Source organism: Periplaneta americana, chromosome 3, assembly GCF_040183065.1.
Source record: "Periplaneta americana isolate PAMFEO1 chromosome 3, P.americana_PAMFEO1_priV1, whole genome shotgun sequence".
NCBI classification, from domain to species: Eukaryota; Metazoa; Arthropoda; class Insecta; order Blattodea; family Blattidae; genus Periplaneta; species Periplaneta americana.
In genome coordinates this window covers 149,625,198-149,651,012 of record NC_091119.1, presented here as the reverse complement: position 1 = coordinate 149,651,012, position 25,815 = coordinate 149,625,198, and the positions used below count along the sequence as shown (strand labels likewise).

General features: G+C 35.4%; 1 protein-coding gene across 6 annotated transcripts in view; it reads left to right on the top strand.

Moving 5' to 3' along the window:
* The window catches only part of Nt5b (5' nucleotidase B), a 186,625-nt gene that overhangs the window by 118,095 nt on the left and 42,715 nt on the right, over positions 1–25,815 (top strand). For all 6 annotated transcript variants that reach the window (XM_069821770.1, XM_069821769.1, XM_069821771.1 and 3 more), the window contains one exon: positions 21,721–21,794. In XM_069821770.1, coding sequence (XP_069677871.1) covers positions 21,721–21,794 — 74 coding nt within the window. The remainder of the gene's footprint in view (positions 1–21,720; positions 21,795–25,815) is intronic.

Genomic DNA, 25,815 nt, shown 5'->3' with positions numbered 1-25,815 from the left:
TTTATAACAACAATTTTTGGTACTCAATTATGAGGTGTAATAATGATTTCCTGAAAAACTTGCTATTTTCTCATTAGCTTAGTTGAATGTTTCGGTACATAGATAATGTTTGGTTATTTATAAGTTCTTTTAACTACACTCAGTACTTCACATACGTAATACATAATAGCTTCCTCTTAATCTTGCTGCTTTCTCACTAGCTTAGTTGAATGACTTGTTAAATATATAATACGGTTTAGTCATTTACAAGCTTGTACGAGTACGTCACATGTTCAGGATATCTTCAGGAATAAAAATTCAGGCCGCTTGAACATGAGTGTAATATGGCTCTTTGTCTACTAAAGGTTAAAGACTACCAGTTTAATAGATCCTACAAAGAATGGACAAGGAATATGTGCAGTATCGTATATTGGTGTCATTGAGTTGTTAAGATCACAATTCTTCCCAACATAACGAGCTCTTAACTGATAGTGAAGTCATCTAATTATTCCCCTTACGGTTAGTACGGATCAATGGTTCTTAACCTCTTCAGCCCACATCCACCTTTATGTGACCTGTTAAACATTGATATGTATGTATACTGAAACAGTAAAGCCAGTAACGCAAATTTATTTTATACTAGCCACCATACCCATGTGCTTCTCTGCACGTTTTTGCCAAGATTATTTATTTTAATTCTCGATGGGTTTTTTTTTTATGGTTTCAAACTTTTTCTTCTTTCTCCCTGAAACTTATGAGATACATTAGTGTTCTTATTTATTATGCTTCTTTATTCTTGTCATGTTTTATGTTTTTCACAGACTGTAGCCTTATTATTGTTATATTATGTTATACAATATATTATGTATCTGTTCTTGTATAGCCCCGGAATATGAGTTTTACTGGTTTTACTCGTTCGGGCAAACTCAATCATCATCTTCATGGTATAGGCCTCATGGCCTGTTCCGACTCAATACTCCATCCCTTTCTTGGTCTGCCAGGGTCCGTCTTCCTCGCGGTTTATAATTTCCATGCCAACTTCGGAAACCTTCCATAATCCATTCTCTATAAATGGTCGATTCATCTTTTCTTATAATCATAGACTTGCTGAATTATAGATTTAATTTCTAATTCCTCCCTTATGCTTTCATTTCTTATATGCTCTAGTCTTGTACAGCCCTTGACTGTTCTTAGAAATTTCATTTCTGATGACTGTATATTATTAATTTCTTTCTGTCTTAAGACCCAATTCTCACTACCATATAAGAGGGATGGAACTGCTATAGCCTAATAGAATTTTAATTGGGCAAACTCAATAAATTAAAAAAAAGTTGAATGAATATCTTCTGCTTGTTATACAAGGTCACCTTAAATAATCGCAGTCATTTGTAGTTTTCCTCCTGGTTGAGTGTTAGAGAAGGCCCTATGACCTTAACTCTGCCAGGTTAAATAAAACCATTATTATTATTATTATTATTATTATTATTATTAGTTTTCATTTTATTGTATCATTCTAATTGAGCCGGCACGGATAAAAAGGCACTGTTATTTTAAAACTCATCTTGTTAAATATCGGTCCTATAAAAATTTTGATTAGAATAAAACTTGTCGCGAACATCTGTTATGTAATATAAGCGAGATACTTCGATATATTTACTGCAGTCTTCCTTATAACTTCCATTTCAAAAAAAGTATTTTGAATGCCATATAGCCTAAAATCTAAATGAGATCCAACTTCTTTTAGATTCTAATCTTCGTAGAAATCGGTTCAGTCATTATCGCGTGGAAAGGTAACAAACATACATAGCTACTTACAAACATTTCAAAAGTGCGATTTTCGGTCTCAGAACAGTTCATTATACCTATACATGTTAACACGAATTACTTTTGTAAAAGCGAAAATTATCAGAAAAATGTAGATTACAGTTTTATTAGTAGTATAGATCCTTCTATAATACGAGTACATAAACTGCTGAATGACTCTGTAAAGAGATATGGTTTAGTAGTTAATTAAAAGTTTTTTTCTAACAATAGGCTTATGAAGAAATGGAACCAAGTAGGCTACGGTGAAGGTTGTAAAAAACTACAGCATATTTCCTTCTCATAAAACCGTAGCCTATTACGTCCAATAATAGCCACATGCACATGGACGAGAACTTGATCCGGAAATTCAATAATCTCGTTGCACATGTTTTTAACTTCCAAGGGATGGGAAAAACTGCACTGAGAAAACGTTCGTTCATCCTACATGCAATGTCTTAGTCACCCAAACCTTCAAGCAGTTTGGTATGTAGGCGCAGGATGAGTGGAACACTGGCAGCTTCCTCCGTTTCTTGCTGCAAGGCACTTTCCCACGTCTCGGCTCGTATTCTGTCCACGACTATTTCAACATAACTCAAGTGCAAGTGTCAGTACTTGTGCCGGCTGCTACTTATGCAATAATTATCAGCACCACATACTAACTTAATAGTCATTTAATACTAATATTGTAACTGCCGATATAATTTTATACCAATATGGTAAATTGCATTTCTTGCAGTAGAATCACCATTTTGCGCACTGTAACAATTCTTCAAAACCATTTTTTTTAAATTGAATTCAATTCTGTGCGGGAGGACACTAACTTTAAATTTGTATTTATTACTTTGTCATGCACATTCTTAGAAAAAAGTTTTGTCGCACACATACAAGTCTCAGAAGTGAGGCAGTGCGCATGATCAGACATACAACGAAACAAAACTAATTTTATTACCTCAACTAGTTTTTCTCTTGTGAACCAGGTTGCACGTCGTCTGATCATGCGCACTGCCTCTTTCTGTGCGACTGTACAGTAGTAAATAAAGCTCTATACACTCGAGTGCATTGATGGTCGGAACATGTAAACAACATTCTCTTTCTTTAAAAATCGAAAAAGAGAGGAAAATTGGGAGGACAAATTTAAAAGGTACGCAAAACTCGTCCTTGCAAGGGGTTGGGGGCTGTAAGAAACTAAATATGTGAGCTCCAAGCCTGTTGGCCACTAGTCTCACTCCGGGTTACGCTGCTCCACTGAAGGAGCTCTAGAAAATGTTGAAGGGGAAAATCGAAAATAGACGTAACCTCTTAGGTACCACATACGCGATTTTCTTAAGAAAATTATGATTTATTTAACGACGCTCGCAACTGCCGAGGTTATATCAGCGTCACCGGTGTGCCGGAATTTTGTCCGCAGGAGTTCTTTTACATGTCAGTAAATCTACTGACATGAGCCTATCGCATTTTAAGCACACTTAAATGCCATCGATCTGGGCCGGGATCGAACCCGCAACCTCGAACACAGAAGGCCAGCGATATACCGACTACGCTACTGAGGCCTTCTTCCCCGAGCACAAAAACAACCAATAAGATGTTTGGTAACGAGCTTTGTATTCAGTGTGGAAAGAAGGGAAGTCAGTGGTGAAATTCAACACATACTGGCTGAATGATTTCGGATAATTAATGGATATTTTATGAGGAGTAACAAAAAATTGAACAAAAATTATGTATATTTTAATACTAAGTGACTCTTAAAATAGAAACATAATACATAATATAACGTAATAAAGTTCACTACTGCACTGGGTTGAACTCAACAATCTTAACGTCTTGCTTGCAACTGCAAATCGTAGTTTTGGGAGGGGATGGGAGTAGGTAGAATTTGTTTATACCATCCAGCCATCGATGTCCTCAAGTTCACAACTCTGATGCCTTTCGTATGGATAGTTTCGGACTTCTTACTTCAGTTATTGCATTCATTATACTCGTACATTCGCTTTTGTGTTTGCAACTTCCTTGTGGTTTGGCAGCGTTTGGTACTATCGGCCCACATTGATATTTATGTATATTCAAATCTAAAGAGAGTAACACAAATTTATTTTTCTATTCCGTTTACGAAAGTTTCTACAATACAAGTACTTAAACTGTTGAATGACTCAGTAAACAGAAAAGGTTTAGTAGTTATTTACAAGTTTTTTTTTTCCTAACAATACGTCACACATGTTCAGGATATCATCTTCAAGAATTAATGCAGGCGCTTGAACATAACTGATCTAATATGAATCTTTGTATAAATGACTAGAAATAAATGATTATGTTATTAAGTGCCAATGCTGAAAATAAAATAATTTTATCGTAGCCAAAAAAACATGTTCTTTTAAATATAGATATAGACCTATTAAATGGGAGCTCAAAGCAGGTTCTGAAAAACGAGTGGTAGTACCCATAAAATGGATCATATGATAACTTATTCAAGGGTGATGAATGTGGCGAGAGTGATGAGTTCTGTAGTGAATTAGAACATTGGTTTTCATTAGAAATCATACCAAAATTTTATATCTCAGTAAATGTTTACCTTTTCACGGGGAATTTTATAAATGAAAGAAATACGGATTAATGAACATTTTATACAGTCCGACATGTTTAGTCGGCATCCACTGATGTTTATTTTCCACTCAAATTCTCAGTTAAGTTACAAGTGGCAATCAAAAATTTTCCGGACTGCCCTGAATGTAGGCAACACACAGGACATTACAAACGGAGAAGTTATTTAGAATCATGGAAACGCCTGGAATCTATACTAAATGCATAACTTTGAATGCAAAGAAGAAGACTAGCCATAAGGTGTATATGGAAAGATTCCAGAAAAAACCGCAGTAGGTCCTTGATATGTTTGCACAAAATCAAGTGTAGAAGCTCAGTTCTTAAAGGCAATCTGACGCTGGTTAATAGACTGGCTCAACAGGCATGGAAGCAATGACCTTAAGTGATACGCGCATGTATCTTTAACGATACAATAAAAGTGCAGTTAGGAAATATATTGATTGCACTTTGTACATCATTATTTCAAGTTAAAAATAGTTCATTATATTTTAGTGAATCTTATTTATTGCGCTCATACGATAGCAAATTGTTAAATAAGTTGAAAGTAACGTTCATTTCTTACTGTTATTGATGTTTTATTGGTTTTAGTTGATGTTTTGTCTTTTATTTGCACAATTTTTAATATAGCCTATCGCAGTTACGATAATAAGTACAAATATTTTTTATTATGAAATAAAATATAAAAAACTTGTGTGTATACTATATCTTCCTAAACGGGAGGCTACTTACTACTGATTAGGGGCAATTGGATATTGATAAGCATAAAACCTATTGCTGTCTTTGTAAAAGAAAATTTACCATAGCATTCATTCATTTCATTCATTCATTTATTTTATTACATAGATCTTACATGAGCAATGAAGCTTTAAGATGTGGAACAAGTCAGAATTTTACAATATTACAATTACAATTTTTAGAAATTTGTGTAGTTTTACAATTTACTAATTTTCTACAATTTTGTACAATTTTTTACAACTGGAGTCAATCTCGTAATCATTTTTAAATTTCTCGTATTTTCATTTTCAAAACCTGGCAATTCTAAGTCCGACTTACCTCTAGATCTATTCTATGAATCAAATAAATCCGCGCAAAACGAAAACTTGGGAAGCTTTTTAAAAATTAATGGACGCAGTGAGCAGATATATAGGCCTACTAGAATTCATGGAGTGGAATCCGGTATCGGACAACTGGTATCGTTTAACTTCACAGATGCGTGAGGTCAGTCGTACAAAGCCTCCAACTTCCTCGCTTTCAACTATTCTCATTCATGAATGAAAAGGTCGCCTTTCATCACTGCCCATAAAGTGATAACATGATCTTCCGGTTAGTAATGCAGCAGTTACGTCTTGCGCTTCGCTTTGGACTGTTCAGGTAGGGCGACAACCACGTCACATACTCTTACACGATTTCCTTCATGTCAATCACATCTTCCGCTCCGCGACGTGAGATGACATCATGATAGATAAAATAATACAAGCGACCAACAAGTCCTGCTACCTTCGGTTTTCCATTAAACTTTGTGAACTTGTTTGTGGAATAATGCTGATTTTTCATATTGGTACTAATGTGTATACTATTGAGAAACAAATTCTCGTCGTATTTGTCTCAAAATAAAAGAAATGGTACTTCCCGTATCATGCAGTAGAATTGGACAAGAACGCGAACATTTTTTGCTGTTGAACCTTGCTGTTTCAATAGAACTGATAATAGAAAGATGGTATTTTAGCGAGATCAGCCCGAGTATTCACCATGCATGATAGTCTCCATAGTTCCTAAAAACACCCAATAAGGTAATCGAACCAAAGTAAAAACCCACATCCGAGCAAAACCTCAAATCTGGAGTTCAACTCGGCACTCTAGACGTAGACCATCCCAATGTTAGTAAGATGAAAAAGCATAAGATATTTAAATTACAAACTAAAATCTCTGAAAGCAAAATTTGTATTGAAAATACCTTTTAAAACCTGTTTTACTTAATTAAATAAGCGGCTTCAGGAAATTTCATACGTTTTGATTACTGTTACACAAATTCAGAGCGAGTCAACCCTAAGGGACCGGCATTCCTGCCGTCTCTCGACACTACAATCTAGCAAGCAGAGTGCCCGGTTCCGCAGATAACGTTCTTACCGTCTCATGGCACTATAGTCTGGCAAGTGATGTTTATATACGAAGTTCTGGGACACTCGATTGCTGGTAAATGCATGTTCTGGGAATAATAAGTTAATTAAGTAGTAAAATATCGCTGCAATCGAAAAGTATTGGGAATAAATTTGAATAAGGAACAAAAAAAGTTTCCTTCCCAGGCAGGATTCGAACCACGAAAGTCTTAGTTACCAGTCTATCGTGCTCTGGAGTGAACAAGGCTCTGAAATCAGCTACAAGGGTCGGTGCGGGTTTTTGCCACTACTGTACATAATGTTTGTTTAATACATTTTTTTAGACGTACTGCTTATATAATGTTTGCGTTTCTTGTAATTTTAAGTTTTTTTTGTAGTGGCCACTTTATTATTAAGATAATGTTCAAGCAATAATTTAAAAAAATTGTTAAATAACCCATTTCTTCAAATGTCTTAATAAAGAGTTAATGATAACGTATTTTTAGTAAATATAGACTAATACTGCTGTTCTTGAAAAGGTTCAGAAGGATAGACAACGTGTGAGGTCCCCTTAAAAAGCTATAGGATAGCAGCGCGATATAAAAGCAATCTACACGTGCACTGGTACTATCATTCCGCGTACGTTTTCTTCACTCTGAATGCTAATGAGATTAGAATGAGATTATTAGCACAGCACCCAAGATTGGAGAGAAAGTCGGGAATGATAAGTACGACTTGGTGGGAAGGTGAACTGCTATGATGCCATCACTTACGTCGTCTGTTCATTAACACTTTAATCGGATTTCCGCCGCGCATTTCCTCGGATCCATTGAGCGTTCTTTGCGATTCATAACTCTTCTCGCTGGCCTATTTCCAAGTAGTGGGTGGTCGTCTATTGTAGGGAAATTGCCTTCACGGACTTGCTGGATTGCGTTTATTTGCCTCTACTCCGCAAATATCCTTAAAGGAATATTCTGATTCACATGAAATTCTTAAAGCATTGAAGTTTATATTTAATTTTCTTACGCATTTTATCCTTATTACTGATAAGAGACTGCTTTGAGTGAGTCAAAATAAATTCCATATCACCTGCCATTAGTTCTGTATTAACTAACCACTACAGTCAAACTATGCAGTTTAATTATTTACCGTTTTTATGTGATTTTTTTTTTACATTTATTGAGTATAACTCATATGTAAGGGCTATACAAGAACACATACATATGTTATACAATATAATTGAAAAGTCATGAAACTACAGTCTGTGAAAAACAAACAATAACACAAGAATTTATGAAAGAAAGAAAGCAAAATAAGAACAAATAGTAAGATAACACAAAGTTTTGGGCAAAAAGAAGAAAAAGTTTGAAACCATGAAAGAAATAAATCAACTGAGAATTAAAATAAATAATCTTCCCAAAAACGTATTTTTAAACAATTCTTGAAACACCGGAAATTTGGTGAAAGTTTATATTCTAAAGGAAGTTGGTTAAAAGTTGTTGTTAAAAAATGGTTAAGTCCTTTCGTTCCATAAGTTAATGAGCTGTGCTGAGAAAAATAAATATTGTCTTTTTGTCTTGCTAAATAAGTATGTATATCTTTATTAAACTGAAATGTAATATTACTATGTATTAAATTGTTAATAACTGTGTACATGAAAATAGCAGCACCTAATTTGATAATTGATTCAACTGGTAGAACGAAAGAAAATTGATATAGATATTTAACTGGAGTCAAATAATGAAAACCCATAAATTGTTACATCTTGATTATTATATACAGGGTGTCTCACCTAATCTGCGACCTCAAGTATTTTCGAAATGAAACAAGGTATGAAAAATGTACTTGCGCAGACATGCACCCATGTCAGGGGCTCACACAATGAGAGGGTATGCACAATCCAAAAACTTAAAACAATATCACTTGCAACTCAAAATTACCTTTTATTTTAATGAAATGTGTATGTTTTTTTTATCGTTCCTCTCCTCCAAGGTCTCCGTTCTTTGTCCCGAATATTTCCTTATGTAATTTTTTGTAACTTTGTTAATTCCTTTTGTGAATTTAGAGCTAGTCAGCAGAGGTTCAATTCTTTGAGTCATAGTGTTAAGTTCACACTAAAAAAATTCAGAATGCGAAGTAAAGGATGAGTGGGCCTTCACATACATGAATGCCTAATACAAGGCTGGACGAGGTGTGTCTTATTCTTCTGATTTACAATCAACGATTCATAGCAATGTTTATGTTTGCGAGTATGCTAGCTTAGCAGTTTGTGTTTTTGAAACTGGTAGCAACAATAAATTGTGTCCTGTTCAAAGCATGATCGATGTCAAATTTCTCAGAATCCTGCAAGTGCGGCTCTTGTGAAATGCGATCAATGCAAACTTTCGCAGAATCACAGACGAGAGAAGTTAGGAAATGTGGAAGAGCGATCAGTGAGAATTTCGCAGAATCCAGAGTTGTGATGTTCTGTCAGAGTGATATCAGGAAGCATAAAATGCTTTTATGTTTGCCGTGAGCTCTTACACCCCAGAGTACCTACTACGGTTCTAGTTTGCGGAGGAAGGGGCTTAAAATAAATATTTGGTACTTTACTGTCTCTGTTTCTTAAAGGGTATAGGGTAGGTTAGTCAACTTCCTGTATCTGGTATAAATAATATAGATTGGCTTATATTACCATTAAGTATGAGAAAAATTCGTACCGGCACCGGGAATCGAACCCAGGACCTCTCAGCTGTGCGCGCTGAGTGCTCTTAACCAACTGAGCCATGCCGGGACACGATCCACGACGCCGGTCGAATTCCTCTCGTAGTATTATGTTACGGCCTTACTACCTGCATTTAAGACGATACACGTCATATATATATATATATATATATATATATATATATATATATATATATATATATATATATATATATACAGGAGCGCATATTAAATGACTTTATGGCCATATTCAACAACAGTTTCTGAAAACTGTTAACATTATATATGTATCAAATATGAATGAGGTCTCGCCCACCTCATTGCATATTACATGACGAGACCTCATTCATATTTGATACATAGATTGGCTTATAGTTTTACATTGTCGTGTTTGTGCCATGAGGTTCATTGTATTCTACAATATCAGAGTTTGTCTGTGCCATGAATGTCCGTTGTGTGTTTTGGTTTTCCTGTTTTTCCGCATGCAGAATATACAGAGTATGTCGGTTCATAACCAAAAATGTATTTAAAAATAGACTTAAGGACTTCACTAATAGACGGTAGTATATTATACACACTATTTAAAGGGTGTAATTGATATTTGTTACTGAAGTGTTGTATCAGTGAAGAAGTTTGTTGTGTCAGTGAAGTGTATTGTGTAAGTGAAGTGTGTTTCTGTCAGTGAAGCTTTACAGTTTATAGTGGCAGTGCAAAGTATTTGAACAGTGAAATGTTTTTGAAGTGTTAGTGAAATCAGGATAGAATCAGTGAAATGTGTCGTAGTTCCAGTGCAGTGAGTGAGTTGTCAGCGAAATGAATGTAGTGCTGAAAGGTACTTGTGCAGGTATGAACATATCATACTCGTGGGTTTTAGTTCGAACTTAGGGTTAAGATACAAATTAGATTTACTTTAAATGTTATTTTAAGTGATCGTGCTTCATTTAATTTAGGATGTTTCTTCTTCTTCTTCTTCTTCTTATTATTATTATTATTATTATTAATTATTATTAATTATTAGTATTATTATTATTATTAATTTATTATTAATTGTATTTTTTATTAATTGTGTTTATTATTGTCATTATTGAGTGCAATTAGTTACTACTGCCACCGGGTATATAGGCACCGTGCTATCTCCTCTGGTGGCGACTATTGTTACTAACTGCAGGACAGCAGCGATAGAGTTGTGCTTGAAGCATATGAATATACTTAACGTCTCAGATTAAACGATTAGAAATATGGATGATCCTAAAAAACGGAGTGTTCTTGCTGTGTTCTTGAGTGTAGTAATGCATATAGGAACACACCAACCGATATTGTTTTTATTCACTCCCAAAACAGAAAACTGAAGCGGAACGGCGCTAATTGTGGATCCAAGCAGTACGCAGACGAAAGTAAATAGGGCTACACTGTTTGTAATCATAGTTTTATTATATACTAATTTAAAAAATATAATGTATATATTATGTTTATAAATAACTATTAAGTTAACGACGGGAATTTATAATTTAAATTTCAAAAAGTACATAATTACTGAGTTCTTTACGTATATATTATGTATAATATTAACAACAATAAATAATATATTTATTTTTAAATGTATTCCTATCAATATTTAATTCTTGATTTAAAGTGCTGATGGTTCACCTTGGGAACCAACATCCGCAATAAGAACTTACAGTAGGCCCTATCCATTTTATTGGGAACGAGATCAGGACACCCCCAAAACTAGTATACCGTTCCCAGTATTTTTCTAAAGGATTACAAGAAAAAGGCTGCCTCATCTCAACTAGCTCCGGAAAGGTACGAAAGAGACACAAAAAGAAGAAGAAAAGATTAAAATGTAAGTATTATGGAAGGCAAATGCTTAACAAGTGTTATTTCGAAAAATGAAGTAACCATACAGGCAGAAGTAAACGAAACCATTCTTAGTGGTTTTGTTTTTCTTTCACAATTGAATTGTGTGAATTGTCTACTCAAGTGTCTATTCCATTACATACCGAACTGAAGTCACATAAGAAATGTAATGACAAGATTGTGGTTTTGAATATTTCGTTAAAATTGCTGCCAATTGAAACACAATTATACAGTAAGATTAGTAAAGAAAATCGTCTACTCATATTTTCAAATTAAAATGAAAGCTGAATTGTCGTATTCTGCTATGAGGGGTGATGTTCGGAGTTCATCGTACAACTATAATTATGATGTATTTTTACCACCACTGTAATATTGTTGACATCCACAGTGGTTACTGTAATTTTGGGTTTTGGCCTAGCAGAGAAAGTATTAGGAAACAATGCCCGCAATATCAAAAAGAAAGTAGACTACCCAAAATGCAGAGTGACAATTAATTGTACTGAAGTTAAAGTGGAACAGCCACCCATCGTGGATCAGATGGTGGCCTCCAAATCTAAATGCTATGGTGGAAGATCGAGTGATACAATCATAACAACTTTATTAGAAGGTGGTGATGAAGTCAAGTTTTCCCGGAATAAAGACAAACCTCTCCGATAAAGGGATCATTGTTGTTACTCCACCGTATCTGCATGATGGCAAATTAACAGCTGAAGAAGTCGAAACTACTTACAGCGTTGCCAGTGTTCGAATTAATGTTGAAAGGTGCATGCAGCGAATTAAAATATATAACATTTTACACAAACTATCAATTGAACTGCTTCCGTATGTTGATTTTGTTGTTGTTTAGTCAACTGTCCGAAAACAAGTCTGAACCTCACAAGTAATACCAAGAAGATCCACTTATGAGGCAACTAGGCCAGAAGATCATGGGGTAGGGTGGCCAGTTCCTTTTCCCCTCCACTGCATACATCTCCGACTAGCTACATATTACACTAATCAGACTTATATACATACAAACAATATTGTTCTTCCTCTGACACATCGTCAAATGAGATGTACTGCCTGATAACAGATGTATATATCAGCCAGAACGTCAATCATACGTAGTGTGTTGATGATATTGTTCATATGTGTTGTATTTTAGCGAATTTGCAGTGGCCCATTATTCAGGAAGTGTAATTAAGACTACTTTTAGAATTGAATCACATTAAAATGTGAAATATGTAGATACAGTATACACATATAAATATTACACACGTCATCACATCAAAATATAGTCTAAGTAGATCAATTTTTCCGTAATATGACTGTTCCCCCTCATTCAATGGTCTGAAATCTGATTTAAATGCCAAACAATTACACTGATATTTCAGGAACTCTGTAGTTACATTTTTGCACTCCTCTAGCAGTACTGAACTTTCCACTGCGTCTATTAAATAATTAAAGACTGGAGAATGCTGGGTTTGCAGTGAAAGACCTGCCCTTGGGCAGAACATTATGAATGAATGAACTCAATGAACCCATTCTTACTAATATTACAACTTTTTATCGGCAGAAAGCCGCATGTAATTTCTGTATCACACAGTCATGACCAGTGAATGACTACGGGCCTATAATTAATTAGAAATTGAGACACTGCGCGGCGCCACCAGTACGATTTTCAGACCCATGCACGGTGCCTATAGGCTACTCATTTGTAGTGTGAATAAATACATATCTAGTATGAATAGCCTGTTTGTGCCACAGATTACTGCAGATAGCTGTCCTGTTTGTGCCATAAATAATATGTTGTGTACAGTAGGATATTGAAAATATCCATTTTCACACACATTGCGTTGATGCAAAAGTTGGTAGCGTTTCTTAGCTGCGACAGAATTTTTTATTTGAGATGAATAGAATATAGAAATTGATGAGTAATATATTCTCCTACATCATCTATGACTTTACCAACGCTGGGGTCGTTTTTGATTACGCCTCTGAAAAAATCTGCTGGTTTGAAGTTAGGCTAAAGAAGTCAGAAGCCATGTTTGTAAAGTATCTTCGTTATCGAAGGAGTTCCCTTGAAGATTATTGGACAGAGAAGGGGAAAAGGTGGAAATCTGAGGGCGCAAGATCGAGAGAATTTGGGGGACGTGAAATCACCTCCAACGAAGCTCCTGGATAGCTGTTTCATCATGTTAGCGGAGTGCGGCCGTGCATTATCGTGTTGCAGCAGCACTTGATGTAGTTTTCCCAGTCGTTTTTCTTCAACTGTGGCCGCAAGGCACTTCGGCCTCGTCCCGCTCGCTTATTTGTTTTCAGGTGCAGTAATTTTCTCCCTTGTTAGGCTAAGAACTTTAAACATGAGGAAAAAATAACTAGAGAATCAGCCAAAGTTTATATTCGAACCCACGACTGAGATTAGCATCGGGGCACAAATCTCAACTCTAACTCTAGATCACGTCATATATATATATATATATATATATATATATATATATATATATTGTTTTTATTAAACACAATATGTACAACTTTGTTATTTTTATTAGTTCTGGAAGCCTGACTTTGTGATCCCGCGGAGCTATGTGACTGTGAAGGATCGATGGAATGATAATTGTAAGGGGAAACGGGAGAACACCCAGAGAAAAACCCCTCACGCTCGCTTTGTCCAACACAAATTCCTTCCAAACGGAGATCGAACCCGGATCGCCACGGTGGAGGACAGAGAAGCTAACCACTCGGCCACGAGAGTGGGCAGTGTATGCCTTTCAATGTACAATTCGAACAAGTGCGAAGAAGAACGCATACAGAGCTAACATGTAGGTGCCCAAAGATATAATGGGTGCTAATCAGTCGTAGACTACGTGTTTAGTAATACCACAGTCTAGTATATACAGTCACGAAGCTCAATACGTAGGAAATATGCATCCATACATAGTTGCTAACCACTAGGATCGCTACTATCGCCTCATCACCGACAATGCGAAATAGTACTTGCACAATCTATTGTTCCTAGTACCCTCACAACTCAAGCTTCGTGACTGTGGTAATACTATCTGAAAGCTCTTATGTCACCACTGTAATTACAAAAATTGGTTTGTTTGAATTAAGCTTTTGTGCATTTTGTGTGAAATGCGTTTTTTTTTTTCCCAAACAGATGACACTACGAAATGATGAGTTGGTTCAATGAAACAGACAACCGGATGGAAATTTTATTTTGGATAGATATGAAGCTTTGTTCATTTTCACATTACTGCAGACGCGCTCGTGTTTAAATAGGCCTACACGTTCTTCACGTAATATAATATTAAATAATCGAATTATCGCAGAATCTCTATTGTTTCAGCCACTGCCTGCTGGATCGCATCTTATGGCTGCTTACATAAGATGCGATCCAGCAGGCAGTGGTTTTAGCAAACTGGTATCTGTCCAATGTGCAGAGGTTGGCAATTTCGTTCCTTATACACGATTGTTTACTATGCAGAATCGACTTATTGCGAAATCGTCATTGTTTAAATGCACAATTTAGATTTCCCATGCATAGATTAGCAATAGTGGGGACCCGTTTGTTTAGTGACTATGAGTGCTACTGATATTGTTACATTTCCATATTCTTCACATGAACCGTCATCCATATATCGGAAAGTAGCATGGCATCGGTATGTTCTCTCGTTAATTAAATATTGTCATTTCGTTTAGTATAATATCGACCTATTTCTCGAGTCATTTATCTGTAGGCCTACTTATATATACTTTTTTTCTTCACTTTCTGAATTATTCTTTAGTCCTGTTTGTTCACTTTTTAATATAATCCAGTTTTTTCTAATATCTGTTCGCAATTATAATTTAAACATTTTTTCTGTACTTTAGTGAATATACTATACACTATACAATATAATTAATAGTGTCTTCAAGACTGCACTGCCCTCCCACGCCAAAAGGGCGTATCTCAAAACTTGAATATTTTTCAGTATTGAGAATTTAGTGAATGATCAAAGCGCACCTACTTTTAAAGTTAATTTACTGGAATTTTTGGCATATTCATTATTAAAATATATTCAAAATATATAGAATACCATTTTTAGATTAATTAGCTTACATTTTATGTACAATTTGAGATACGCCTAATTTGCTAAGTATTAATATTAATTGTTGAAGATAAATGATATGCTTAGCAAATTAGGCGTATTTCATATTTTACATAAAAACCAGTAAGTGAAATTAATTTTGGTTTATTTTATTTATTATTTTTATTATTTTATTAAATTACAACACATACTGCATAGCAGTATTGCAAAAAATACTGCAATCTAAGACAAATATCTGGAAAATTAGTGAAGGGACAGGAATTTATTTACGAATCATTCTGTTAATAGCCTATATTAATGATACAAATATACAACATTGAAGTTGAAAATAAATGTTTGGTTATATTTATTAGGGTACACAGTTCACAAAACCCTTCTACGTAAAATACTGAGGTAAATAAATTAACTAAAAAAATAATAAAACACTGAAAAGTTAGTTAATACCAAATAATTGATACTTGAACACAATAAAATTTTAGTCATCATTTACTGGAAGATTCTCCCAAAATGTCAGTCTGTTTTTCATTATTCCACCCAAATTGCGAATTATGACACAATTTTTTTTAAGCAGGGAATCCAAGAGGTTTTCGTTGCTGCTCAGGACGTGGTAACTGTTCTTTCGTTTTGTCTATTTTTCCAATTAGGAAATTTATGTTGAATGATGTACCATTAAAGTCATTTTTGTACTGCATACTGTATGATCCTCTGGAAACCGATATTTAAACCACATCATGCAGACAGGTTCTTGGATGAATCAGGTTCAATTTAAATTGCGATGAGTAGTCAGTCCAAATGAAAAAATACTGAAGCTCCATTGGCAGTACCTTAGTCTGGTAAGATGCTGCTTTTACTGCATCTACAAAGTCTGCAAAATCATATACTTTATATCCACGTCTTTTCACTGACTGTTCTATTTTGTGATGAAAGGATCAGCAGCCATAAACGTACGGCCTGGTTCAAAATTTCATTAGTACTTACTTCATTTGAATTAAAAATGTAAATCAAAAATGAAAAGAATGTCCAGTTTTTGTTCTGGGCCGTGCAGTTGTCCAACCAAGAGTAATTTTTGAACAATCTCTCTTGTACTTGAAAAAATTGTAGAAAGTGCTTACGATTTCTTCTTTGCTCCTTTCAAAGAGAGCCTCGTGCCAGACAGCTGCGAACGGCTTGCACATTTTTTTTCCCCCAACAGGTCAAACACTTGTGAATATAGCTACCTTAAATGTTTCCAGTCTTGGCAACAATATAACTTTTTGAAGATCTGGACAATAAATTATTTTGTTAACCTCTTCAATTTTTTCAGCATCTTCTCTCTATTTGGCCCGAGATTTTGTTACTCTCTCAATATGTTTTCCACGTTTTACAAGTTTAAAAATTAGTGTCCAAATTTTCCTTTGTGTGGCTATTATTATGCACATTGAAGATTTCAGAATTTTCACATTCCTCATGCCCCAGTTTAGCAAAAGATATGTTCATTTCACTGGCTACCATTCGGTACTTTTCATATGAATATTTTTAATTAACATTGAGTAATAAAATCATGATGCATGGCAGTCAGAGTTATATCACTTGGTAAATAAAGACGATTAGGTGCATGCTCCCTCCGGTAATGTATAATGTGATATGGTAGGATTAAATGAATTTATGTGTCTACGAATAATTTCATTGTCCATTTTGTCGTCCCTAAAATATTTGTGCATACGAACTACCAGTCCAATAGTGATAAAAATAAATGTTACTTTACTTACAGTACGTGGTGATTATAATGGAGTTTCTAAAATAAGGCTGAGTAGAATCAATATTCTGCGTCTTGACTACATAACTAACAAGCAAATGAAAATTGTGACATGTTTTCAGTAATAAGCTAGAAAAATTAATCGGAACACACCTTTTATATTAATTTTCATGATCAACAATGAATTAATTATAAGAACTATGTTTGAACTATGGGGAATGAGCGTTCGGGTAGTGGCGATTACATTGCTGAGAACGGATTAAAACACGAAGGATTTGTTACTAATGCAGTTACGTATAATTTGACTAGAATGGCAAATAGGAAATACTAAGCGAAAGGAACGTATGTCTGAGAAGCGGCCTTTTTGCTTAGAAAAATGAACTTCCGCCAAATTCGCTTAGGAATTTATATTAATTTTGAGATACGACTTTCATTAAATTACATTTTAAAGGCACAATTCATTGAGAAACGGTCATTTCCTTTAGGAAATAAATACATTAGCATCTGAACTCTCCAATTATTTCAAAAACTGATTTTCAGAAAATCCTTGAGATACGCCCTTTTGGCTTGGGAGGGCAATGCAGTTGTTCAGAAATGTATCCGTTTACGCCTGTATAATATTCTCGCAATACCAGTTTCCTCTTAAGGAAGTGAGGCATGGACCTTAAGAAGTTAAGAGCTCATATTAGGAGAATCATAGCATGTGAGATGAGATTCATGAGGAGGGCTGCGGGATACACTAAATTCGACCACAAGCGCGTTAAGGATGTCATGGAGGAACTCAAGGCTGAACCAGTAACGGAATAGTACATTTGGCGATATCAAGAAAACTGGAAAAATCACGTCAACAGAATGAGCAATAACAGATTTTAAATTATCGACCGAGGGAAAAAAGATCCGTTGGCAGACCTCAAAAGAGATGGACAGAAAACAAGAACGTAACAGGCCACTCGGCCTAATAATTGTCAGGATGATGGTGACTATAACATACTGTAGTTTTATGTGTATGCATTTCAATATTATCTTCAGTTTATTAATCAACGATGGTGTTATGAAGCGAAATCCAAACTGCGAGACAGTCCTTCTGGATTGTATTATTTGTACTTGACCTGTTCACTATTTTTTTTTTGGTATAACAATACAGTAAACGGTTTGTAATTTAATTGTAATGTTAAGTGTTTAATTTATGAACTTTTTATATGACGTGTGTTAATCATTTTTACAATATTATCTGACTGCAGGATCTAATTGAATACGGAAGTTAATTGTTACGTTATTTTCACATATTAAATTGTTATTTTAAGACTTCATCTTTAAATCTACCACTTCCACAGGAATCAAGGTCTGATACGCAAATGAAAGAAATATAAGGCATAGAAGTGATTTATCTATTTATCTGTACCTGTCAAAGAACTCCGTCTCCAGTGACTTGAATTTTGCGAAAAGAGTGTTGCAGAAATGACAATTTTGTGAGATTGTGTCTAACGTTATGAGTGAACGTTGGTTTAAGTTAAGCAGTGGTGCAGTTTAAAGTAGAGCAAATCAGTGACCATGATGAAGAGGGCAGCGGATGAACATATGTGTTGACACGTTTTAGTGGACGTCTCACTTCTTTATCATAGGTATAAGATAGCTGCCATTCCACAATCCACAAAATGCGTAGATGTCAGTGGCAACTGTGTGGGTAAAGTAAAGCATGTATGTAGATATTTTAAGCTGTAATTATTCTTGATTCTTTTTTTATTTGCTGGCCGGACCTAAATTTCCGAACGCGCCTCATACCTGCTGTCTGCCACGTTGGTCTTCCATCCAGGCGACCCGGGTTCCATTCCTAACCAGGCCATAATGAAATTTTTGGTGAACAAAGATGTTTTCTCGGGATACTCCCGTTTTCCCCTTTAATTCCACCAACACACTCCGCCTTTCTTATTTCATCTGTTATCTACAGTAATATCACAGTCTACGAGTAGTATATACAGTCACGAAGCTTGAGTTGTTGGGAGTACTAGGAACAATAGACTGTGCCGGTACTATTTCACATTCTCTGTGATGAGGCGATAGTAGCGATCCTAGTGGTTAGCAACTGTCTATGGATGCATATTCCTTACGTATTGAGCTTCGTGACTGTACATTCTAGGCTGTGGTAATATTAGGAACAGGCTGGTTGAAGGTCTGCGATGCTGTTATAGGATGAGGCCTGGCTCTGTCAGAGCTGATAGGATGACCCATCTGTCAGCGTCTGATCCACGAATTCCATCTTGACCACTTGAATCATCCCATATTAGGGCCCACAGTGTGCTAATGTAAGGCTAAGTGCATGAATACATCTCAGGTCCGCCCTCGAAAAGCCTGCCCATACCAGCTGTCCTCTGAATATCAGTCTTCCAATGAATTTTTCCTTTCAAACTGGCCGTATTTTACGTTTCAATCTCGAACACCGAATAATCATTATTAGAGATGTTAACTATAGCCATCGAGTTCTTCTATTTTGGGAATAGGAATGTATGAAAACATTACGTCATAGTACTATTTTTTATTGTTACTTATTTCTTTGTTATGTGTTCGTGATTTTCCAATGCCAGATCAATCCAGATTAATTATAATACAATTATTATCTGAAGAAATCTAAGGTGTTTATTATGGATTATAGATAAGCTTGTTATCTTACGAGATTTATCTCTTAAAGCTCAGATAAAGATATATTTTAGTCTACATTTATTCATCTCCATCGCTTATTATCACAATTCACTTAGCAACTGTTATAGTGGCACAGTTCATACAGAGAAGTGAAACAATTTTGTTATCCTTTTATGATAGGAGACTTTGTTTGTAACCTGATATCTGTTGAGTACAATGAGTATCAAGTTTTCTATCTGCTGCCACAAATTTTCTGAAGTCACTGCTGTATCGAGCGATTCCCGTATTCATTTCTCCGCACTGCCATCGCATTGCTAAGCGCTTGACAATGCGTTGGTTTCGAACGTAGTAGAGACCCGTTCTGTCTTCTGTCCCAAGATAATTCTTAAGGGGAAAAATAATGTACGAATTGAATGAAGTTCCTCATACGTGTGACGCATTTTCATAACTATTCAGCGCCTTTATGATGTGAATGATGTTATATTTTTCTAGCGACATTTTTCAATGATAACATTTTACAGGATGAGTCGCTAGCTCTGACCTTGCGAGTTAAATTGGAAAACATGTAAAGGAATTCTCCAAAGCCGTGGAAGTGTGGATCTGATACAGAATGTTAAAAATCTGTTGAGATAAAGTTTCGTATATTGAAACTTTTTAAAGAGAATAAATGAAAGTAGAACATTAATGCCAATCCGGCATCGGAACTGGAATCCGGTGTGGCTTAGTGGATAAAGCATCAGCACCTAGAGCTGAAAACACGGGTTCGAGTCCCGGTGCCGGAGAGAATTTTTCTCTGTTCTAGCCATCCTTCATCATATGGTAACGCAGAATTCCTGCACGGAAATATCATATGTACTTCGGTACATCATAATAATATGACATGCGTACGTAATCACTTAGTGATTCAAGACGACGCTCATCCCGTCGGATTCCGGCCACTTAAGTCACTCGTAATGAGTGCACCTCTGTACATAGTACGTTGGACATTGTGCCACTGTCACGTATTCTGTGACACAGTATATGAAGGTAAGTTACCAAAGGGAGAACTGAGAAGTAGAACTTAAACTGAGGGGATTCGATCCGGCATCGGAACTGGAATCCGGTGTGGCTTAATGGATAAAGCATCAGCACGTAGAGCTTGAAAACCTAGGTTCGAGTCCCGGTGCCGGAGAGAATTTTTCTCTGTTCTATCCATTCATCATTAATGAAGAAATTAGAGGACAGAAAAACAAAATTCATTGCTCGTACAATCAGACATAACACATTTTTAGTTAATATATTGGAAGGAAAAATGCTAGGCAAGGAAGGAAGAGGAAGATGAAGAAGAGAGTATATCAAAGTTATTCCCAATAAATGAACTGCAACAAATATGAAGAATTTAAAAGAACAACAGAGGAAAGAGGATCATGGGCGAAGCTTTACAATGTATTATTAATATTGTTATTATTATTATTATTATTATTATTATTATCATCATCATCATCATCAGATGAAACGACAAGGCGAAATTTTAGAATGTATTACTGTTATTGTTGTTGTTGTTATTATTATTATTATTATTATTATTATTATTATTATTATTATTATTATTATTAATTCAGAAACAGGAAGAGGCATGTTGAGGAAACATTTTTCTCAGCTGTAAAGGTTACAGATTCTTCTGGGATTGGAATATTCTCGTGACGGTGCCGCCGTTTTAATGCAGTTATCTTCACATCATTAAGGTCCCATATGTAGTCATTCCGCAGTGTATTTTTTTTTGCATGATTGCCGTAACAGGACTAAACATAGTTGATGCCATCTCCTTTAATCGTATTTGGCATCAGTTTCTCCCGTTGTGAGTGAATCTGGTTACTTGCGACGCCTGCAGTTCAACTTCGACATTTTGATGGAATTCTCGACGGAAGATTCCGAAGCTCGTCTCACTGTTGATGGCTTAGGATAGTCGGATATCGGAGAACGTGAAGAATGTAGATCTGAGCTGGAAGCGCGCCTAAAATACGATGCCCGATAACTTGGGTTTGGCGCAGTACGTAGTACTCCGGAAAATATTGCCTAGAGCCTGCTTCGTTTCATTGGATCTTCAAAAGATGTAGCAGATTATTTAGGTGTAAATCGACATCGACATCCAAATAGTGTTTTAATAGTAATTTCCAGACACCTGTACATAAGGCGAATATAATTGTAGCTGTATTATAACTGGTGCTGCACAGGTTATTAATGTTTGGTCTTTGTTTATTTACAGAATTTTCGTCAACCGAAGTTTGCACCTAGAAAACATAAAGTTTTATGGCTTCGATATGGACTATACGTTGGCGGGTGAGTACATAGAGTATTATGTGACACTCATTTGGGAAGCTCAGCAGTCATCAGTAGTAAACATTTTGTTGTACGCCGATTTCCGCTGCATCATCGAGATGGAGAGAGGAGAAGAAAAGTTATGACGAGGGCCACGAAGTTCATGCTCTAAAAACCTACTAAATATGCATGCAAATATGATTTTAAAAACCTTAAAATATGTCAATAAATATGCACTAATAAAATTCTGTATTTCTTGATATCACTAATAAATAAGTAAATAATAATAATAATAATAATAATAATAATAATAATAATAATAATACTCATTTACACAACTGCTTTTAAGGAACCCGCAGGTTCATTGCCGTTCTCACATAAGCGAGCAATCTGTCCCTATCCTGTGCAAGATTAATCCAGTCTCTATCATCATATCCCACCTCCCTCAAATCTATTTTAATATTATCCTCCCAAAGGTCTTTTTCCCTCCGCCGCCCCAACTAACACTCTATATGCATTTCTAGATTTGCCCATACGTGCTACATGCTCTGCCCATCTCAAACGTCTGGATTTAATGTTCCTATTTATGTCAGGTGAAGAATACAATGCGTGCAGTTCTGCGTTGTGTAACTTTCTCCATTCTCCTGTAACTTCATCCCTCTTAGCCTCAAATATTTTCCTAAGAACCTTATTCTCAAAGACCCTTAATCTTTATTCTTCTCTCAAAGTGACAGTCCAAGTTTCACAACCATACAGAACAACCGGTAATATAACTGTTTTATAAATTCTAACTTTAATAAGATTTTTTGACAGCAGATTAGATGACAAAAGCTTCTCAACCGAATAATTACAGGAATTTCCCATATTTATTCTGCGTTTAATTTCCTCTCGAGTGTCATTTATATTTGTTACTGTTGCTCCAAGATATTTGAATTTTCCACCTCTTCGAGGAATAAATCTCCAATTTTTATATTTCCATTTCGTACAATATTCTGGTCACAAGACGTAATCATATACTTAGTCTTTTCGGGATTTACTTCCAAGCCTATCGCTTTAATTGCTTCAAGTAAAATTTCCGTGTTTTTCCTAATCGTTTGTGGATTTTCTCCTAATATATTCACGTCATCAGCATAGACAAGAAGCTGATGTAACCCGTTCAGTTTCAAACCCTCTCTGTTATCCTGAATTTTCCTAATGGCATATTCTAGAGCGAAGTTAAAAAATAAATTTCCTTGCTTTATCCTACAGTGAATTGGAAAAGCATCAGACAGAAGGTGGCATATACGGACTCTGTTGTAAGTTTCACTGAGACACATTTTAATTAATCGAATAATAATAATAATAATAATAATAATAATAATAAGCAATAAATGTAATAACATTAGAGATCAAACTAGATGGTATTAAACTTACATTAATTATTATTCTTGAGAACTAATAAAAAATTAGCAATATTAGTAATCTTACCCAAAAAAATGCCAGATGAAAATCACAAACAGTTAATTGAAGACCTCCCTCGAATAAGGGTGTAACTATCAAATCTATAATACATGTTTCAGAAGAAAATAAAATAATTTCAGGAGCATATTTTTTTAGGCCTGTATTTACATTCGATTAATCAAGGATACAAGTTTATTCAGCTATTGGATGCATTCATTTATTGTTGTAAATAAATGCTTCAGAATTCACATATTTCATTAATTTGATGTTACACTTTTTTTCGAGGGAGGTCTGCAATTATTATTATTATTATTATGCTTAATTGCTTCTAAAGTGACTAAAGATCAAACAGTGGTCCAATTCAACTTTACTTGAAAGTTTGTTCTATTTAGGGCACATTCTCAGAACTATGGAGTTTTTATGCTACAATGTCCGAAATTTCTTATATTAGTTTTACTGGCATTGAAATATATTTGTTCAAGTAGCTCTTCGTTGTTTAACATGTCATTAATATTCATTCATTCATAGTGTTCTGCCCAAGGGGGTCTTTAACTGCAAACCCAGCATTTTACAGTCGTTTCTATTTTCTGCCTTCCTCTTAGTCTACGCATGTGACTCATATATCTTAATGTCTATCATCTGATATCTTCTTCTGCCCAGAACTCTTCTCCCGTTCACCATTTCTTCCAGTGCATCCTTCAGAAAGCAGTTTCTTCTCAGCCAGTGACACAGCCAATTCTTTTTCCTCTTCCTGATCAGTTTCAGCTTCATTCTTTCTTCACCCATTCTTTTCAACACAGCTTCGTTTCTTATTCTGTCCACTTCACACGCTCCATCCTTATCCATATCCACATTTCAAATCCTTCTAATCGCTTCTCTTCACTTCACTTCGTCCATGTTTCTCTCCCATACAATGCCACACTCCACACAAAGCACTTACTTCACTTTCTATTAAAAGCTTCCTTTGCCATTGCTGTTCTCCTTTTGATATCTTGGCAGCAGCTCATGTTACTGATTACAGTACATCCCAAGTATTTGAAGCTGTCCACTTGTTCTACTGTCTCATTTTGAAATCGCAAGTTTACCTTCTTTACTTTTCTTCCTATGATCGTGGCGTTCGTCTTGTTGGCATTTATCTTCATTCCATACTTCTCACAGCTATCATTCAACTCCAGTAACATATCCTTTATTATTTCTTCTGCTAACAACGCCATATCATCAGCAAATCTTGTGCACTTTATTCTTTTTCTTCCTACTGTCACTCCTCCCATGTTCTGAGAACAGTTCTTCACTAAATTCTCCAAGTATAGATGTTGAACAGGGTAGGTGATAAACTGGCATCCTTGACGTACTCCTTGCCCTATTTCGATTCTTTCTGATATTTCCTCTCCTATCCTGACTTTGACTCACTGTTTCATATAAAGGTTACTAAACAGCCTCATCTCTTTCCAATCCACGCCAATATTCTTTAATATCTCCATCAGTTTATTCCGATCCACTCTGTCAAACGTCATTAATAAATTCATTCTATAAAATTTTGCTCAGCAATAAGAATATACATAAATATACTTGGACTTCTCCAGATGGATTGACACACAACCAAATAGATCACATCTTGATAGATAAACGGAGACATACTAGTATAGTAGATATTCGAACTTTCAGGGGTGCAGACTGTAATTCTGACCATTATTTGGTGATTGGAGAATTAAGAGAAAGATTATCAGTAGCCAAGCGAGTAGAGCAACAAGTTAATATTACTAAATTCAATATTTTGAAATTAAAGGACGAGGAAGCTAAGCAAAATTATCAGGTCGAAATTTCGAATAGGTTTGCCACTTTAGAAAGTTCCGACGAAGTTGAGAAAGAATTAGATGTTAATAGCGTGTGGGAAAATATCAGAGATAGTATCAAAATTGCAGCTGAGCAGAGCATAGGTTATTATGAAACTAAGAAAAAGAAACCGTGGTTTGATGAAGATTGTTGCATGGTAGTAGAAAGAAGGAAACAGGCAAAATTGAAATTCTTACAGGATCCAGTTGAGGAGAAGAGAGATAATTATTTCAATGAAAGACGGGAAGCAAGTCGTACACTTAGGAATAAAAAGAGAGGTTACTTGAAGGAAAAACTGAATGAGGTAGAAACAAATAGTAAGAATAAAAACATTCGAGATTTATATAAGGGTATAAAGGAATTTAAGAACGGATATCAGCCAAGGGTAAACGTGATCAAGGATGAGAATGGTGACTTGCTTGCAGACTCTCCATCAATCCTAAACAGATGGAAAAACTATTTTGCGCAACTACTAAATGTACATAGGCCAAATAGAAATGATCGGGACGAAATTGAAATACAAACTGCTGAGCCATTTATACCCGAACCCACGCTTTCAGAAGTCGAAATTGCGATAGAAAATCTGAAAAAGTACAAGTCTCCAGGTATCGATCAAATTCCAGTAGAATTAATACAAGAGGGTGGGAGTGCATTATATAGCGAAATTTATAAACTTGTACTTGCTATTTGGGAAAAGGAAATTGTACCAGAACAATGGAAGGAGTCCATAATTGTACCTATTTTTAAAAAGGGGGACAAAACCAACTGT